Genomic DNA, 20,963 nt, shown 5'->3' on the forward strand with positions numbered 1-20,963 from the left:
TACCCAGAACAGTCCCCTTAATTGACTGAAATCAGCCTTCCTTTTTTATTCTGTATTCCTTTGTCTTATTCCTCTGTTCTTGTGGCTCATAATATATTTGTAATTCAGCCTTTCTAGTTCTTACCCATTGTTTGGTGGCCTGTAAAGTATATCAAAAAGCATTTTAGCTACGCCACTGTTTCTTAACTCTAAACAGATTTTGCCTTTGACCTCTCAATGACAATCTCCTTCTAATGTTGTGATATTTAACGCAAGTCTCTCCTCTTTCTCCATGCACCTACTTTCTACTTTAAGTGCTGTGGCCAGGATTCCCCCAAGAAAATTCTAAGTCCCCTATTTGCGGGAAAATGCAAGTAAATCTTGCTTTTTTTTTCAGCATTATTTCCAGAATCAGAGTGTCCTAGCGAGATTCTGAAGATCTGTGGCTAGGGCCTATTCCCACCTGAGAGGTCGGCAACATAGTGCTGAGTGGGCCACTGTGCGTACACCGATTTTTGTCAGAGCTGAAGTCAGTTCATGCACAGTAACTCCACATTGCCAGTCCCCAGATCAATGGGGCCTCTCCAACCCCTCTGGGCAACCCTCAATTATCCCTTCTCTACTTCTGCCTGCGATCCCAATTTCAGAGCGGTAGTGGAACCTCACCCATCTCCACCAATTGGCACTGCCCAAGGAGCATCCTTTTGCCTGTGACCATCTGGGTATTGGGGGTGGGCTGGGGTGGGGGGGAGTCAATGGCCCTTCTTCTCTCCAGCAAAGTTGTTTGCTCTCTGTTAGTGGAGAGCAGTCGTTATCCCCACTGGAGTGAACCACTCCAGGCAGCACAGAGGAGGGGAGACATGAGTGAGCCCAGAGATTTCAGTCCCAGGCCTGCAGATGAATTGGGAATTGCAATTTCCATATGGCAGCCAGCTCTGTGCTGATTTCCAGCATGGAGACAATAACTCTGGAAATCTTAGTCTCCCAGATTCGCGGAGGCCATGGCACCCAGGAAGAAGCCTGCGAAACAGCCTCTGCTGATGTCTCCTCTACCGCTGTACTGCTCGAGCGGTGCAGCAGACTGGGAGAATTGCCCCTTGTCTTTATTTCAATCCACTCTTAAGTTAATTTAAACCCTCCTCCAACACACTAATTAACTTATCCGTAAGGATATTTGTCCCAGTCCTGTTCAGGTGCCTTCAACAGGTCCCTCCTCCCATTGTTATTACTCCTTAACAAGAGCCACTGAGATTTCAAACACAACAAACCTTACATGTTAGACATCCAAATCTTTAACTTCGATGTTTACTTTAGAATCCTATGATCTGCCAGCTCCATTCTTTGATTTGTGTTTGATGTGAGAAACCACTTTCCTCCTCTGTTTCCACCCATTATGATTCAGTCAGTTCCATCTCATAACTTTGTATCCCTTTAGATATTAACTTAGGTGGAATATCAAACGGGAAAATGTACCAAATGCTTTTTGACAATTTTTTTTTAAGTTGTCATTTGAAACCTGGGCCATCTATAACACAAGCTGAACTATTTATTCTAATTACCAATGTGCTTCTGTCTGGCATTTGTGTTTAAGTACTGGTTTGTTTAATCCTTCTCTTTGAATTGGTTGTTTGCAGGATCTCTGTTTTGGGCACTTAATCTTGGCTTTCGTTTCTTTCAGGTTTAAGGTGTTTGCTGACTTCGAAGCATACATTAAATGTCAAGAGAAAGTGAGCGAGCTTTATAAGGTGAGGCTCCTACGAGGCTTACTGTGTTAAATACACTTGGTGAATCACTCTTTGGCTTGTCAACTCGGGACTATATTGCGTGACCTCCACTTGCTCTGACCCCATCCTTCCATCATTGGTCACCCAGTCCATCATTGATATCCACAATTTACTGTGCTCTAAAGCCACTGTATCCATTGAGTGGTTTGCCCTCTGCACCAAGGTTGTTATAAATGCCAGGGTCCAGCTTATTGAAGAAAGTGCTATGGCAGTTTATCACTGATACTGCTGTACCCAGGAAAGATAGGGCAATACCCAGATGCTACAGTCTAGCATCACAAATATCATACCACCCAGCAAGAAAGGCACATCACCATCCTAAATAGGAAACAAAATATGAATATGGCAGACAGTGGAAGAGAAAATATAAAGGTGGGATATGTGGAGAAAATTCTAAAGTTTTATATCTAGGGGTAGAAACACAAGTCCCTCAATCAAAAAACTAATGAGGTTGGCAGGGATGTCCATTGAATGCCTGGGGTCACATATTGGATTTGCATTAATCAGTGAGTTTTGTGCTTATCACGGAAAGGATTATTTGTGTTGAGCATGGATAATCACCAGGTACAGTTTATGATCAGAATTGAAATACTGCAAATTAATTTGGTGGTAATGTGGTGTATATGGATTTTAGCAAAGCGTTTGATAAGGTTCCCCATGGTAGGCTACTGCAGAAAATGCAGATGCATGGGATTGAGGGTGATTTAGTAGTTTGGATCAGGCACTGGCTAGCTGATAGAAGACAGAGGGTGGTGTTTGATGGGAAATATTCAACCTGGAGTTCAGTTACAAGTGGTGTACCTCAGGGATCTGTTTTGGGCCACTGCTGTTTGTCATTTTTATAAATGACCTAGATGAGGGTGTAGAAGGATGGGTTAGTAAATCTGCTGACGACACCAAAGTTGGAGTTGTAGACAGTGAGGATGGATGTTAGTTTGCAGAGGGACATAGATAAGCTGCAGAGCTGGGCTGAGATGGCAGATGGAGTTTAATGCGGAAAAGTGTGACGTGATTCACTTTGATAAGAGTAACAGGAGTACAGAATATAGGGCTAATGGAAAGACTCTTGGTAGTGTCGATGAGCAGAGAGATCTCGGTGTACGTGTGCATAGATGCCTGAAAGTTGGCACCCAGGTTGATAAGATTGTTAAGGAGGCGTACGGTGTATTAGCTTTTATTGGTAGAGGGATTGAATTTCGGAGCCGTGAGGTCATGTTGCAACTATACAAAACTCTGGTGCGGCTGTACTTAGAGTATTGCGTACAGTTCTGGTCACTGCATTATAAGAAGGTTGTGGAGGCATTAGAAAGGGTGCAGAGGCGGTTTACCAGGATGTTGCCTGGTATGGTGGGAAGGCCTTACGAGGAAAGGCTAAGGGACTTGAGGTTATTTTTGTTAGAGAGAAGAAGGTTAAGAGGTGACCTAATTGAGCATACAAGATGATCAGAGGGTTAGATAGGGTGGACAGTGAGAGCCTTTTTCCTCGGATGGTGATGGCTAACACAAGGGGACATAGCTTTAAATTAAGGGGTGGTAATTATAGGACGGATGTCAGAGGTAGGCTCTTTACTCAGAGGGTAGTAAGGGTGTGGAATGCCCTGCCTGCAGCAGTTGTGGACTTGCCAACTTTAAGGGCGTTCAAATGGTCAGTGGATAGGCATATGGATAATATTGGAATAGTTTAGGTTAGAGGGCCACTGGTTGGCGCAACATTGAGGGCCAAAGGGCCTGTACTGCGCTGTAATGTTCTACGTCCTAATTACATGCAAGATTTTGATAGTTAACTAATAAGTGATTTTTAATCAGCTCTAATCAGTACTAAATTTGAACTCATTTCCCAGGGTGATCATCTAACCCACTCAATATTTTGATTATCTCTAGAACGAAATGTAAACCTTGAGTTTTGAAAGATGGTTAAATCCTTTTTTAAATGTTTTAGTCAGGCTTTATTGCCTGTATTCCACTCGGGCTTGTTTATGAATGATATAGGCGCTGGAGGACATAGAATAATTCTGGGTAGAAATAAGAAATGGCAAGAAGAAGAAATCCCTGGTGGGAATAATCTGTTGGTCCCTAAAAAGTAGTTCCACAATGTAAGTTCCACAGGATAAAGCAGGAAATAATGGAGGCTTGGAAGAAAGGTATGGCAATAATCATGGTTGATTTTAATACGCCTATAGACTGGATTAATCAAATTGGCAAGGGCAGCCTTGAGGGAGAGTTTATTGAATAAATCAGATTATTTCTAGGTGTAATATTTGGTGCAACCAACCAGAGAGGAGGCTAGTCTGGATTTAGTATTGGGTAATGAGGAGGGATTAATTAATGATCTCATAGTTAAGGATCCTCTGGGGAAGAGTGATGCTAGAATTTCAATTTCAGTTTTGAGGATGAGAAACTGGAGTCCCAAACAATATTCTGAAGTTAAACAAAGGTAATTTATGTACTTTTGAGGATAGACTTTACCCTAGTAGATGTTGGTCTCTTGGAGAATGGGACTGGGGTATTAATAGTGGGGAACACAAACAGCGAGATAGTAAATCAGTATTTTGACTCAGTTTCCTTGGTGAGGACACTAGTGCTATCACAAAGTAACAGATAATGCAGAGGCTGTAAAAAGAGAGGAACTTGAAACAATCATCACCAAGGAAAAAAGTCCTAAATAAACTATTGGAATTGAAGGCAGACAAGTCCCTAGGGCCTGATGGCCTACATCCTAGAGTCTTAAAGGAAGTGGCAGTGGAGATAGTGGATCCATTGGTTATAATATTCCAAAATTGTAGGAAAGGTCCCAGTGGATTAGAAAATCTAATATAAAGCTCTTATTCAAGAAGGAAGGAAGGTAGAAAGTAGGAAACTGCGGACTAGTTAGTTCAACTTCTGTCATTGGGAATTGTTAGAATCCATTACTAAGGAAGTAATAATTGGATATTTGGGTGTTAACATGGTTTTATGAAAGGTAAATTATGTTTGACTAATTTGCTGTAGTTTTCCGAAGATGTAACAAGCGAAGTGGATATTGAGGGACCAAAGCAGTGAGTCAGGGTAAATGGATCTTTCTAGGATTAACACGATGTAACTGCCCCAACTATTTATAATCTATATTAATGACTTGGATGCAAGAATAAAGGTGCAATAGTCAAATTTGCAGCTGACACAAAATAGGTGGGATAGTAAGTTGTAATGAGGAAACAAGAAATTTACAAATGGATATGGATAGGTTCGGTGAATGGACCAAAATTTGCCAGGTAGAGTTTAATGTGGATAAACGTGAGGGCATCTGTTTTGGTCAGAAAAATAAAGGCAACTTATTTAAATGGAGAAAAACTTCAGAGTGCTTTTGGTGCAGACTGATCTAGGTGTACTCGTGCATGAGTCGCGAAAACAAATATGCAGGTAGTAGCAAAGACAAATTGAATTTTGGTATTCATTGCTAAAGGAATAAAATATAAAAGTAGGAATGTGTTGCTGCAACTGTACAAGGCATTAGTGAGACCACCCTGTAGTACTGTGTGCAGTTTTGGTCCTTTACTTGAGGAGGAATGTAGTTGCAATAGAGTTGGTTCAGAGGCGGTTCACCAGATTGATTCCAGAGATGAGGGGTTTGTCTTATAAAGAGAGATTTAACACTTTATGTTGCTAGAGTTTAGAAGAATGAGAGATCTAATTGAGGTATACAAGATGACAAAGGAGATGGATACAGTAAACATAAAGAGGATCTTTCCTCTTGTAGGGCATTCTAGAACAAAAGATCATAGATTTAGAATAAAGAGTAGCAGATTAAAAACAGATGAGAAATTACTTCTCTCAAAAGGTTGTGAATCTGTGCAATTCACTATCCCAGAGTGTGGTAGTAAATTGAATAAATTTGAGGAGATAGACATTTTTAATTGGAGGGATGAAGAACTATGGGGACTGGACAGGAGAGCAGAGTTGAGGTCGAGATGAAATAGGCTATGAACCTATTGAATGGTGGAGAAAGCTTGGGGCTGAATTACCTTCTCCTGTTCCTAGTTCTTGTGTTCTAACTGCAGCAAGCAGAAAAGAAAAACACAAACAGTGATACACTGTCAGGAGTAAAGAATCCAGGGTAGAATTACACGCAGTAAAGAAAACGCACTAGCATTGATATGATAAACCAGTGGTCTGATTCTATAGTATAATATTCATTGAATGTAATGGCATACAATCAGATGTTTTGATTCAGAACATTGATCATTTTCAGGTACTGATCAACATAAATAGAATCATAGAATCCCTTTAATGCATAAGGAGGCCACTTGGCCCATCAAATCTGCACGGATAGTGATCCCATCCACGCCCTACCTTTTGTAATCCCACATATTTATCCTGCCAACCCTCCCTGATACTAATAGTCAATTTAGCATGGCCAATCCACCTAATCCACACACCTTTGAACTGTGGGAGGAAACTGCAACACCCAGAAGAAATCCACGCAGACACTGGGAGAACATGCAAACTCCTCAGACAGTGACCTGAGCTGGGAATTGAACCTGGGTCCCTGGCACTGAGACAGCAGTGTTAACCACTGTGCTGCCCTTGGTGATCATGATCATTAAATCTGTAACCCCCTGTATGCAATGTCCCCAAAAGTATTGATTAGAATTGTGTTTGTGATGGAATTAATTATCTGAATGAATATCATGGAAGATTTGTATGTGTATCTCAGTCAGAATCTCTGACTTGGTGCCTTTTTCAGCATCTGGCCTGTTTCTGTTTGGCATCAGCACTGTTTCAGCCTGTGCCCTGGCAACGGTGCTGCTTCCTTCCATCCACCTGTGGCCCAGCACAACGCCACTTCTGTCATGTATTTCACCAAGATTTTTTTCTGGTCATGTTTTGCAAATCAGTTTTGTGCTTTGTTCACAGAATTCGAGGGAATGGACCAAGATGGTTATTAAAAACATCGCAAATTCTGGCAAGTTCTCAAGCGATAGAACCATCAAGCAGTATGCCAGAGAGATCTGGGGGGTGGAGCCCACTGATCTGAAGATTCCTCCTCCAAATGAACCCAAAGCTTAGAATATCAAGTGCCTACAAGTTATCACGATGGGCAATCTAAGCCAATACGTTTTTGTTTAATAACCTCTGCCCATATACCTGATTAGTGTTTATTATGGTAATGGCATTAGTCTTCATCTTCATAAAACACACCTTATTTACTTTATTAAGAACGTGTTTAACTGAAAGGATGTTTGTCTGTTACCTTAATCAGCTTTTTTTTTAAAAGATAGATTTCTTTAATATAATGTATTTGCCTGCTCCTCAAACAAAGGATTAACGTTTTGAGCCTGCATAGTTGTTTGTTTGCACTCGACATTCTGTGATCTTGCTTGGGTCCAGTGGGCCAAGCTCAGTTTGTCGCCTGTTGTACTGTTCCTTCCATTAATGCCTTTAACAGGTGTGGCTGCACTGTTTCATTTGGTGGATCTTCTTGAGTGCAGTATTAGTAATTACAAGTAAGCAAGTTAGCGATTTTTTTTTTTCCTTGCGCATGAATGCGAATACAATTTTACTGAAGTTACGAGCACTCAAGGCTTGAAACAAAAAATTTAAAAGAATAAAAATGTTCGCATAGTGCACGTGTGGCAGTTCCTTCATTCAGAGTCATGGCCTGGCCCCTTTTTTTTTTGTATCATTGATTTGTTGGATGTTCAAATTGACTTTGCAGTTCAAAGTTACCTCTTCAGCAAGCAAAGGGGAACAGTCAGTAAAACAATGACCTATTGGATGTACTCAGTTAGTTATTGATGCCTCCTCAATTTGTTATCCTGTGTATTCAAACGACCCAATCTGATCTATTGATGACTTGATTTTTTTTTAGTGAGATATTACCCATTTCTTAAAATTGTGAGTTTTGTTAAATCTGGTTGTGGTTTAGAGAGTGTGTTCGCGTCTGGTTAATTGGAACAGTTACTTTCTGCTGCACTGGTGTTCCTTGGCCTGGTTTACAAAAGGTCCTTTCTACCTCTGGTTCATCATTACCAAAGGCTCTGGAGCAAGAAGTGGTAAATAGAAACAAAGAGAAAATAAAAATAATGTAAAGATTTTTTTATAAAGCACTATTTCTATTAGTAAAACAACTTTGCATTTATTCAATGTCTGTGGATTGAGGAAATGTAGGAAATATGATGGCTAATTTGCTCACAGAAAAGCCTCAACAGCAGTGATCAGGTCATCTCTTTTGGTGGTTAGTTGAGAGATCAATGTTTGCCACGACACTAGTGAAAATTCCCCTGTTCTTCAAACTGGAGAAATTGTGGATGAGACTTTCTGGTCCCACCTATCATAGGAATCACAAAATTCAGCAGGATAATTTAAAGGTTCGTTGACCTTGGAGTGGGAATTTCCAGTGTTTTAGGGCACGCATAGCTGGAAAATCCTACCTTGTATCTTTTGTGCCCACTCAAGAGGGCAGATGGGACTTTGGTTTAATGCCTCATCAGAAAAATGTCACCTGCAGCAGTGCAGCATGCCCCAAGTACTACTGAGGGCCTTCCATCCTGCTATTCTGTTCTCTGCACAAGCTTTAGTTGAACTAATGATAATCCTGTTCATCTTTGCAAGAAAACAACTACCTAGCTCCTGATCTCATCACAGCCAAGTTGATTAATTCCACATGATATCAAGAAAAAGCTGTAGGCATGTGTTATTTGAAGTTTAATGTTTGTTTATTCATCACAGGTAGGCTTACATTAACACCGCAATGAAATTACTGTGAAACTTCACAGTAGGTGTGGGATATTGCAAGGGCTGTGGGCTCTGACAATATTCCAGCAGTAGCAGTGAGGTCTTGTGCTCCAGAATTAGCCACATCCCTAGCCAAACTATTCCAATGCAGCTATAACACTTGCATCTACCTACCAATGTGATACATTGTCTGGATAAGTCTAGACAAAGCTGGACAAATGATCATCCCATTAGTCTACTCTCGATCATCAAGTTATCAAACTTTTGATTTACCTTGAATGTCTAGCTTCTTACCCAATTAATTTGGTTCTTGCAGCTGTCTCTTTAGCTCAGACTTTACTTCAACTTTATCCCAACAGGATCTTGTTCAACTTCTTGTTTTTCCTTTAATTTATTTGTCTTCCTGAGGTATTCTTTTTGTTCCCCTGCCTGATTTTTGGGACTTTCCTTTTTGTTCTTTTGGGAAGTCTGGTCTTTGCAGCTCCCTTGTTGTCCAGTTTCTCCTGGCTCTAGCTTACAATTAACTCAAAAGATTCTTCCTGTCCTAGTGTGGCCCCTGGTTGCTAAGCACCAGCCTTTGCTTTCACATTGTAAACCTAATTAGCATGCATGTATCTAAACCAAATTGAAATAATTAACCTTTCAAATACAGAATACAAAATTAAACTTAGAAATACAAAAATAGATCATTTGAAAACTACCTTTTATGTAACACCTCCACAACTGATGCACAATGGCAGCAGTGTACCATCTACAAGATGCATTGCAACAAGTCATCTCAGCTACTTTGGCAACATCTTCCAAACCTACAACTTCTACCACCTAGAAGGACAAGGGAACAAATGCAAGGGAACACCCTCCTTAACAGTACTGCTGCTGTACCTACACCACATGGACTGCAGCAGTTCAGAAAAGGAGACCAAAAACGCACATAATACTCCAGGTGTGGCCTCTCCAAGACACTGTATAATTGCAACACATCCCTGCCCCTGTACTCAAAACCTCTCGCAATGAAGGCCAACATACCATTCGCCTTTCTTACTGCCAGCTGCACCTTCATGCTTACCTTCAGCGACTGTGCCCCTTCAGGCTTCATGAGAAAGCATTGGATTCTCTCGCTGTGGCTTCACTCTTTTTAACCACTTTGAACACACCTCCAGATCACTTGCCTCTGTGGTAATATATGCTTGTGAGCAGCTAGAGTTCAGAGGTCCCAAGGCAGTGGCTTGTTGCCAGAAATTCTGCTTTTGCAGACTGGGCCCAGTCTTGGCAGGAGACACCAACTGGCCAAAGAGACCTTTGTAGATGAGGCACAGGAGTTGGAAGTTTCCTTGACTACTTTTTGCAGAGGAATAGGTAATTTATCCTCAGCCTTGGCCTGTCCTTACCCTCTACTCCTACCAGCATAACTCCCAGCCTGGAGTTAAAATCAGGCCCTTGGAGAACTACTCAATGCAAATCTGACATTTCCTTTTTTCTCCCAACGTAATTTTCCTAGTATCCCATTAAGGGTCACTTTTCATTCTACATTGTGTTCCATCTACATCCTGCTCTATCACAGTGGATGTAGTTCAGGTGTAGTTTGATGAATTCTATCACTTACATTGTGGTAAGCATTGAAACTTCCTTGTGGCTGTGTTACAAAGCAGTTAACTCATTGTGCCAAGAGCTATGACAAACAACCTGAAAGAGCCTGATGGCTATTCAATCGTGGCTTTCCAAAAGCAATTGGGTAACTATCTGAAGAGAAAACATGTTCCGGGCTATGGGGAAAAGGGAGAGGAGTTGGGACTAGGAAAGTTGCTCTTGCAGTGAGCTGACACAGACACAATGGGCTGAATGGCCTCCTGTGGTATAACCAAACAATTGGTGGAAAAACTTTTAAATTGAGGTGAAATAGTAAAAGTTGCATCTAAATTTTCCAGTTTAAATTTATAAATGGATGTGGATATTGGCTCAAATCATCTTTGTTTCTTATGTGACCTAAAAATGCTACCTTATCACCATTTAGCTGGAAACTAATACTTATTTTGAATGTTGATAAAATGTAGGAGCTTTCTCTCACTGCTCTGTTTCTCTCCTATTTTTTTTTTCTCACTCTTTTTCACTTCCACTTGTTTTCCCTCAGTTTTGTCTCACCTCTTGCTTTTGTCATCTCTTTTCCATTCTTGCAAATCTTTCTAGCAGGGTGGAGACTTGGACGAGCAGCATGAAAACTGAGAGAGTCAGTGAAGAATTTTCAATAGGGCAGTAATGCAACAGTAACCAAGACTAGGCATTTTAAGGAGCCAGGGAATAGGAGTTAAACGTGATTAGGGAGTAGGCAGTTAAAGAATATGGGATTGTTCTATTTCCATAAAAACATATGTGCCAAATGTTAGTTGGAGCTTCACTGTTAGCAAATGACAGCATCTATGGAATTGCCTCTCATGGTGGGGTGGTGGCACAGCAGTTAGTACTGCTGCCTCAGCGCCAGGGACCTAGGTTCAATTCTGGTCTTGGGTCATTGTGTGGAGTTTGCACCTTTTTCTCCCAATGCCTGTGTGGGTTTCCTCCAGGTGCTCTGGTTTCCTCCCAAAGTCCAAAGATGTGTGGGTTAGGTTGATTGGCTGTGCTAAATTGATCCTAATGTCAGGGAGATTAGCAGGATAAATGTGTGGGATTATGGAAATAGGGCCTGGGTGGGATTTGAGTTGGTACATACGCAATGGGCTGAATGGCCTCTTTCTGTACTATAGGGATTCTATTCTATGGAGCCAGGATCCAATAATAAACCAACTGAATGCATACAGGACTCCCCAGATGTACATTTTGTGAATATTCATATTTAGTGAAAATTACAAAATAAAACCTGCCAAATTTATGGCAAAGTAATGAACACTCTGAATCTTAAATTTTTTCAGTGTATTGGATTGAATCTGTGAATGAATTACACAGTGAACATCCAGCTCTAGCCACTAGATGGCGCACCCTACCAAAGTACATCAGCTACTGAAGCAATACACCTTAGACTGTCATATATCATTCCTGCCCTGCTTTGATCCAATATTTTCCAAAGTCGCAACCTTTACACACGTATTCCCTGCATACAAACACCAGCAGTTGATTTACTTAAAGCATCTATTATAAGCACCAAAATGCACTTTGAAGCACTGATCCAATTAATCCCACTCCTCTGCTTTTCCTAAAACCTTGCACATTTTCCCTTTTGCAATATGTATATCCAATTCCCATTTGAAAATTACAATGTTTCCACCACCATGCAGTGCAATCTAAATCAAAACTCTGGGTCAAATATGTATCTTTAACAGATCCTAGTAAGGAAATTAAGAGTTCATTTCAGTGGGAGGCTAAGTTTACCTTCAAATCGTGCATGGTCTGTAACACAAGAAAGCAATGTTCTTTTTTTTAATGGTTCATCTATTCTTAGAATAGGGCTGGACTTGATTAAAAGCAACATTTATTGCTGGTCTCAGAAGGGCTCACATCGAAGTTACAAATGATGTAAGTTGGTGGTTCTCAAACTTCTTTGTCTGCGAACCACTTAGCCAGGACAAAAAAACTTTACAAGCCACCTAACTGTCCCAATCCACCCAATGTCACTTGCCAACACAAAAACATTCATCAGAATTAACAGGAAGAATGGCTCTGCCTTTGATGAGATGCCAATGAGGTGATATTTAGTCCTCAGTTGAAGAATTTCAGACACCATGTTCTGCCAGCTTTTCTTTGCTTTTGCCCTACAAGTATTGAAAATCTGATCTATCAGTTGCATGTTGTTAGAAATGGCAGCACATGCTACAGAATGAAATCAGCTAGTCCAGAACACTTGCACAGTATGCAGAACCAGAGGTCCATTATACCTTTCTCAGAAAATTCCAGCACACTGGATGGGTGGGTCCATTGACCTATGTGATGAGGACACAGTCAAACTAACCTTCCTCATTCTTCTTTTCCTGCGACACAGCTTATCACATCATCCTTCCCCATTGCTGCTCCACCACCATCCAGCGGCTGCAATCATCTGGTTCCTTTCTTATCCATCTGCTGATAATTAGAGAACTGTCATTAATACCTTCTCTTCCTATTCCTCCAGCTACTTCTGGTATCCCTCAGGGGTCTATCTTTGGACCGCCTCCAATTTCTCATCTCCTTATGTCCTTCAGTACCATCATCCAAAAATATATCAGTTTCCACATGGATGCCCATGATAACAGACATCACTACCTTCACCCCTCTTGAAATTGTCCCAAACACTGCACATCGTAGTGTTAAGCTAAATACGTGGAATTTTCTGAGATACGCTGACAATATTATACAATGTATCCTGGAAATATTCACAATATTGATGAAATATTTGAACTGGAGAGATGGGGCTTCAACTGTATATCACCAAGACTGCTGATTCCTACCTCCATGACTTTGCCAATCTGCTCTTCTACTGCCAGAATCCTCATTCTTGACTTTGTTACCTCTAGTCTTCATTATTCTTATGTACTTCCAGTGGCTTCTCCTATTCTAGCCTCCGTAAACGTAAAGTTACCCAAAACTCTGCTGCCCATGTCTCAACTTACACCAAATATTATACACTCATCACCCATGTTCTTAGTAAAATTGTTTCATGGAATGAAAGCAAAGGGAAGGTGCATTTGTTACCTGTCCCTAATTACCCTTGATCTGAGTGGTTTTTCAAGATATTTCAGTGGGCAGTTAAGAATCAACTACTTTACTATGGGTCTGTGTCATATATAGGCCAGATCAGATAAGGACAAAAAATTTCTTTCCCTGAAAGGACTTGAAATGGAAGGATTTTTATAACAATTGAGTAATTGCTTCATGATCACTATTTTTCTTTGTTTATATCCAATTCAATCCAATCAAAGCCCAATTCAGATTCTCATCAAGTGAGACACTCCCAATCCAATTTGACAGGACAGGGCTCTCACCTCCTATCTTGGGCTTGATCTACATGATCCAAGCTGATTGATTGAAACAGGGACTGCACCTCCTCCAAGACTTGATCTCATTTGCATCTTAGCCAAAAGGCCTAGATGCTGCTTTAAAAAGTAGCTTCAAATGAAGCCTCATTGTAACCTCATGATTTCAACCAAGTGCAGCACATTACTACTTAGCCATGGTCACTTTTTTTTAATCTAATTCAATCAAATCAAATCCAATTCAGAGTCTCAACAAGTTGAGACATTCCTGATCCAAGCTGACAAGACAGGACTCTCACCTCCTGTCTTGGACTTGATCTATATGACCCAAGCTGATTGGAGTAGGTATAGTTCCTCTTCCAAGGCTTGATCTTATTTGCATCTTAGCCAAAAGGCCGAAATGCCGCTTTTAAAAATTGCTTCAAATGAAGCTAAAATGTAACCCAATGACTTCAACCAAATACAGCATGTCCATACTGCACTTGATCTTACCTAAAAAGCTGAGAAGTGATGGTCACTATTCTTAGACTCATCTTGGATTCCAAATTTTATAAGTTGAATTTAAATTCCACCAGCTGCAATGGTCTCTCTTCCACTTTCCTCTTTTAAGGCATCCTTAAAGCCTACCTCTTTGACAAAGCTTTTAGTCACTTGTCCAAATATTACCTCCTGTGACTTAGAGCCATATTTTATTTTGTGATGCCTCACTTCCCTAAAGCCTTTTCATTTTCAGATTTTTGAAAATGTCATTCAAATTCTCAAACTGCAGTGGTGGGATTCGAACTTGTGTCCTCTGGGTTTATTAATCTGGTAACATAATCATAACATTGTCAAACCCATAACTTTGTCCAGAGCAAGACAGGAGGCAAAGACACTTGGGTCAATTTAAACTTGATGAAATTAACATGAATGGACTCAAAAATAATAATCCACTTGCTGCAATTTTCATAAGAGTTGAAGCTGTTACCTGTTTCAGGTGAGAGGTCACTTTAAACCTGCAAAACTGCGTCCTATGACTGACTGTCATTTCAGGATAGGAGCTGCTTGGCATTACACCACATGATCTTTAGTTAATTTCACTGGGGATAGAGCCATAGGGGTCTGGAGCAGCTTCCTCTGGGCAAAGTAAACTGGGTCACTACCATCCTGTTCTGCCTCACGTGTTTCATACAGCTTTCCCAGTGTGAGCAATAGGTAAAGATGCTGTTAACACATATATCTGTAGAGCACAGAGAAATAGCTTAAAGTAGATTGGATATAGTCAGGCACATTGATAACCCACATTATGGAAACAACTGTGAGTATGTGGATAGCCCGACCAGAGAGGGGGCTATACTGGACTTGGTTCTGGGGAATGAGCCTGGGCAGATGGTTGACGTTGAAGTAGGAGAGCATGTGGCTAACAGTGACCACAACTCTGTCTGGTTTAAGATATTAATGGATAAAGATGAAGCCTGTCCTAAGGGGAGGGTGTTAAACTGGGGGAGGGCTAGATACAACCGGATTAGGCAGGATCTTAAAGATACGGACTGGGGTAAGCTGTTTGATGGCAGGTCGACGCTGGGTATGTGGGAGTCTCTCAACGGAAAACTAAAATCTTTGCAGGAAAGACATGTGCCGGTCAAGAGGAAGGATGGGAAGGGTAGGATTAGAGAGCCATGGGTAACTAGGGATATTGAGGACCTGGTCAGGAGGAAGAGGGAGGCGTACATTAGATCTAGGCATTTGAGGACAGAGATAGTGTTAGAAGAATACAGAAAATGTAGGAGAGAACTTAAAAGGGGCATCAGAAAAGCAAAAAGGGGGCCACGAAATGGCTTTGGCGGGTAGGATTAAGGAAAATCCTAAGGCATTTTACTCCTATGTTAGAAACAAAAGGATGGTTAGAGGGAAGATTGGTCCTCTCAGGGACAGAGGAGGGGAACTATGCTTGGAGCCTGGGAGAATGGGGGAGATCTTGAATGAATACTTTGCGTCGGTATTCACGCAGGAGAGGGGCCTGATGTCTGGTGCTGTGCTTGAGGAGTTTGAGGATCCGTTGAGGGAAATAGTCATCACGAGGGAAGAGGTGTTGGGACTTTTAGACAGTATAAAGACGGATAAATCTCCGGGGCCTGATGGCATCTATCCCAGGCTGCTAAGAGAGGTGAGGGATGAAATTGCTGGGCCTCTGACGCAAATCTTTGTCTCTTCTTTGGACACAGGTGAGGTCCCAGAGGATTGGCGGATTGCAAATGTAGTACCGTTGTTTAAAAAGGGTCAGAGGGATAACCCAGGGAATTATAGGCCGGTGAGCTTGACTTCAGTTATAGGCAAGCTAATGGAGAGGATCCTCAAGGATAGGATGTATGAACATCTGGAGCGCTGCAATCTGATCAGGGATACGCAGCATGGCTTCATTACAGGGAGGTCGTGCCTTACGAATCTAGTGGAATTTTTTGAAGAGGTGACAAAAACGGTTGACGAAGGACAAGCCGTTGATGTCGTCTATATGGATTTCAGTAAGGCGTTTGACAAGGTCCCTCATGGTAGGCTGATAGAAAAGGTGAAGGCTCATGGGATACAAGGCCAGGTATGTAGATGGGTGGAGAACTGGCTTGGGAGGAGGAGACAGCGGGTAGTAGTGGAAGGCTCCTTTTCCAATTGGAGGTCTGTCACCAGTGGTGTGCCGCGGGGCTCGGTACTAGGACCTCTTCTATTTGTAGTATATATTAATGACTTGGAAGAGGGGGTAGGTGGTGTGATCAGCAAATTTGCTGATGACACTAAGATGGTTGGATTGGCGGGTACTGAGGAGCAGTGCCTGGCAATGCAACAGGACATAGACAGGCTGGTAGATTGGGCAGATAGATGGCAAATGGAATTTAATCCGGAGAAATGCGAGGTGATGCACTTTGGCCGGAATAATGTGGAGGGGAGTTATACGATAAAAGGTAGAACTATCCGGAGTATAGATACGCAGAGAGACCTGGGGGTGCAAGTGCACAAGTCCCTGAAGGTGTCGGTGCAGGTGCAGAATGTGATGAGGAAAGCGTATGGTATGTTAGCCTTCATAGGAAGGGGTATAGAATATAAGAGTAGGAGTCTGATGTTGCAGTTGTATAGAACATTGGTTAGGCCTCATTTGGAGTACTGCGTCCAGTTCTGGTCGCCATACTACCGGAAGGATGTAGAGATCCTGGAAAGAGTGCAGAGGAGATTTACCAGGATGCTGCCTGGTATGGAAGGGCTGTCTTACGAGGAAAGATTGAACGAACTTGGGCTGTTTTCCCTTGAGAGACGTCGGCTGAGGGGGGATCTAATAGAGGTTTATAAAATTATGAAGGGGATAGATAGAGTAAATGGTGGTAAGCTTTTTCCACTATTAGAAATGGATAGAACGAGGGGTCACGGGCTTAGGGTGAGGGGGGCTAGGTATAAGACAAATATTAGAGGGCAGTTTTTCATGCAAAGGGTAGTGGGGGTGTGGAATGCACTGCCGAGTAAGGTGGTGGAAGCAGGCACGCTAGGGTTGTTTAAGAGTCACTTAGACAGCCACATGAGCGGTCTACATATAGGGGGATATAGCAGGCCTTACTAAACATTGTAGGCTTGGGATCCCGTTTTTGCCTCAGGGATGTTACAGTCTTTGCCTGTTTAATAATGAATTTTTTGTCTCCACAGGCATTTAAGTCCACCTTGTTGACCAGCAAGGGGCATGCATGCGGCAGGTTGTAGTGGGCTGCTCTTGGATGTTGCTTCGGGAGTTGCCTATTGCTTCATGTCGTTAGTGTGCTTAAACTGGACCATCTCGAGGGCAACATGACAGCTCAGAGACTATCTCTGTTGCTGTGCGGACACATGGATTTGGGCCTGTGTCTGTGGGAGTTTGTGCGTTCTCCCCGTGGTTGCGTGGGTTTCCTCCGGGTGCTCCGGTTTCCTCCCACATCCCAAAGATGCGCTTTTAGGCTGATTGATTGGGTAACAAATTGTCCCTATATTGGACCTCCCCGATCCTCGCACATTAGGTGTAGACTAAAATCATGAATAGGTCACTGAGACAATGGGACGGCGGCGCGGGCTCGTTGGGCTGAAGGGCCTGTTTCCCGTGCTGTGTTGTTCTTTGTTCTTTGTTAAACATAAGCCATAAGGTTCGATGCTGCTAACACAGCAATAGTTAGGGATAATAAAAAGACTGCCTGTGGTGTGGAGATAACATCAGAGGTGTGATGTGCAGTGAAGCATACACCACATCCTGAAGGAATGTAAGAGGCCCAAGTTACAAAAAGCAAATGGTCTGCAAGATGTGTTGTTTTTACAACTAAGCATAAAAGGGGGAAAAGGTCACTGAGATAGTTGGGACAGCAGTGATTAAATTGGCAAAGGATTGATTACCGCCAATCTGAACTGGACATGTAACAGTGTTGGATAAGATGGATGAGTTTGCTAATGCACTCTTGCGATAACAGGAGACATTGTTAGATGAGGAGTAGAGGGGATGGCACCTTGAGCCAATAGGGGAATGACAACACATAGATGGGACAGGGACCACCAATTAGGGGAGAACACCACATTGCAAAGCCATTACAATGCTTGTAAGAAAGTATAAAATGTGCTGCAAATCTATGTAAGGTGTGCCTATTTTGTTGGACACCTGGTCTTGCAAGAACGTCAAATAAAATCTTGCTCCTTCAGAACTTGACTTGACTAAATTGTTTAACTGTGAGCTGTGTTTCTCACACCAGTACAGTGCAAGTCTGATTCCAAAGTGCCACATGGGAATCTCCATTTGGGGAAAGGACAACCTGATGTGTGATTACAGACTCCACCAGTCACTCACACACACACACAACTTCAGCATCTTGTCAGTCAATGAGATACTCAAAATTAAATCAACTTTCCAGCAAGCCTGAATGAGAAAGAGACGAGGCATTGAATTAACAAGACAGTGATGAGTGTCAAAGCAAATGACTGCAGATGTTGGAATCTGCAGTCATTTGCCTGCTGCAGTTGTAAATGCGCCTAGTTTGGGGGCGTTTAAGAGATTGGTGGATAGGTTTATGGACGAAAAGGGATTGGTTTAGATTAGTGGGTCAATGTTTTTTTTTAAAAATAAGACTGGTCGGCGCAACATTGTGGGCCGAAGGGCCTGTTCCGCACTGTAATGTTCTATGTTCTATGTTCTATGAAACAGAAACAGAAAACGCTGTAAACATCTCAAGAGGGTCTGATAGCAGCTCTGGTGAGAGAATAGAGTAACTGTTTTGAGTTGGAATGACCCTTGGTCAGAGTTCAGTGAAGGGTCATCCAGACTCGAAACGTTAGCTCTATTGTCTCCAGTGATTAGTGTAATTAGGTCTCAAATTTCTCACTGGAACTCAAACATACTTGCCTACTTAGAATCACAGAGAAAAAAACTACAGCACTTACAGGCCCTTCAGCCCACAAGTTGTACCAATCTTATCTCTACCTACTAGGCTTACCTATAACCCTCAATCCTATTATGTCCCATGTACTCATCCAGTAGTCTCTTAAAAGACTCTAACAAATTTGCCCCCACCACCACCGATGGCAGCCGATTCCACTCACCCACCACCTTCTGAGTGAACATCTTACCCCTGACATCTCCTCTGTACCCACTCCCCAGCACCTTAAACCTGTGTCCTCTCAGAGCGACCATTTCAGCCCTGGGGAAAAGCCTCTGAGAGTCCACCTGATCAATACCTTTTATCATCTTATACACCTCTATCAGGGCCCCTCTGATCCTTCATCTCTCAAAGGAGAAAATATCGAGCTCTCTCAACCTGTCCTCATAAGGCACGCCACCTAATCCAGGTAACATCCTTGTAAATCTCCTCTGCACCCTTTCAATGGTTTCCACACCCTTCCTGTAATGAGACGACCAGAACTGAGCACAGTACTCCAAGTGGGGTCTGACCAGGGTCTTATACAGCTGCAGCATTATCTCCAGACTCCTAAACACAAGCCCTTGATTGATGAAGGTGAGTACACCACACGCCTTCTTAACCACATCCTCTACCTGCGAAGCTGATTTGAGAGTCCTATGAACCTGGACCCCAAGATCCTTCTGATCTTCCACACTGCTAAGTCTTACCTTTAATATTATATTCCTTCATCCCATTGGACCTGCCAAAATGTACCACTACACATTTATCCGGGTTGAAGTCCATCTGCCACATTTACTCTCGTAAATGTGGACTTCATACATGTACTATTATTTCAGCCTGAAATACCCTCCTGGGGATTGAATTTGTGCCCATCTTACAAGCTACATCTTAGTATTGTTATAAGGATGTGCTTTAAGATGCAATTTTTTTTCTTGCTGAAATGTTTTAAAACTGAGTCCCCCAACACACAATGGAAAAATTGCTCCAACTACTGCAACACATCCAATTTTGCATTCCACCAAGTGGAAGGAAGACAGTCAGCTTCCTGAGGAGCGTGAAAGATTCCATTCTCTGTCGATTCACATCATCCTGAGACTTTTCAAATGTTTCTGAGAGGAGACAGCAAAATCTGAAACAGGTAATAACAGCAGCAGACATGAACTGATGGAATTTATCTGGGTTATACACCCAGCAAGATACTTCAAACACCCCTGTACCCAAGCCAGAGAGGGACATAGGCTGTTTGAAGCCATGTTCTCTCTCTGTCTCTTTCTTTCAAAAGTGCTATACCCGGTTTGCAAAGTAGTCATCCTGAAAAATCTAATGCAAACCAGGATATGGATATCCACTCCATATAACTACACACAGAAAGACAAGTGAACAAAATGGCCCACAACATGGAACCACAGCATTGAGATCAACCAAAGAACAGCTGACTGCATACTCTTTTATTTTAACCTTCATGAACTGTAAAAAAAACCTTTAAATTCTCTTACACTGCCTTTGTACTGGTAAGTGTGTGCATGCGTGTGTGGATCCAGACAAATGCATGTGGCTATTGGTTGTGATTTGCCTAATTTAGGTTTAGGGAGCAGTTTCAATAAACTTCTCTTGCTCTTTGTTAAACCTAAGAAAACTGAACAAGTTTTTTTTTAAACTTTATTCCAATCCACTCCAATCAAGTCCAATTCAGAGTCTCAACAAGTTGGGACATTCCCAATCCAAGCTGACAAGACAGGGCTCTCACCTCCTGTCTTGGGCTTGACCTACATGATCCAAGCTGATTGGAGTAGGCATAGCTCCTCTTCCAAGGCTTGATCTCATTTGCACCTTAGCCAAAAGGCCGAGATGCCACTTTGAAAAATTGCTTCAAATGAAGCTAAAATGTAAACCAATGACTTCAACCAAGCACAGCATGTTGATACTACACTTGATCTTAGCCAAAAGGTCTCAAAGCATAAATAGTGAGATTCTTACAAAAGTGGCAAAGTGCTTTCTCTTTAGATTTACTAAAAAAGACCACATTATGGTCAAACTTGGAGAATAGGGGAGCATTTCACCCGGCCTCACATGGTCCATCATTGAATGGACCTAAATAATCAGGACTGAGAGAAATGTCATCCTCACATCAGCACATTTCTTCTCAGTCTCACAATCTAAAGATT

The 20,963-nt window shown here is 42.0% G+C and overlaps 1 protein-coding gene across 1 annotated transcript in view; it reads left to right on the forward strand.

Annotated features, from left to right (window-relative positions):
* pygb (phosphorylase, glycogen; brain) overlaps positions 1-7,364 on the forward strand; it is an 85,053-nt gene extending 77,689 nt beyond the window's left edge. The window contains exons 19-20 of the mRNA XM_080200137.1: positions 1,658-1,724; positions 6,654-7,364. Of these exons, the coding sequence (XP_080056263.1) occupies positions 1,658-1,724; positions 6,654-6,806 (220 nt within the window). The 3' untranslated portion in view covers positions 6,807-7,364. The remainder of the gene's footprint in view (positions 1-1,657; positions 1,725-6,653) is intronic.
* The last annotated feature ends 13,599 nt before the right edge of the window (positions 7,365-20,963 follow it).

The sequence above is a fragment of the Carcharhinus amblyrhynchos genome, chromosome 12, assembly GCF_965287045.1.
Source record: "Carcharhinus amblyrhynchos chromosome 12, sCarAmb.v2.hapA, whole genome shotgun sequence".
Lineage (NCBI taxonomy): Eukaryota > Metazoa > Chordata > Chondrichthyes > Carcharhiniformes > Carcharhinidae > Carcharhinus > Carcharhinus amblyrhynchos.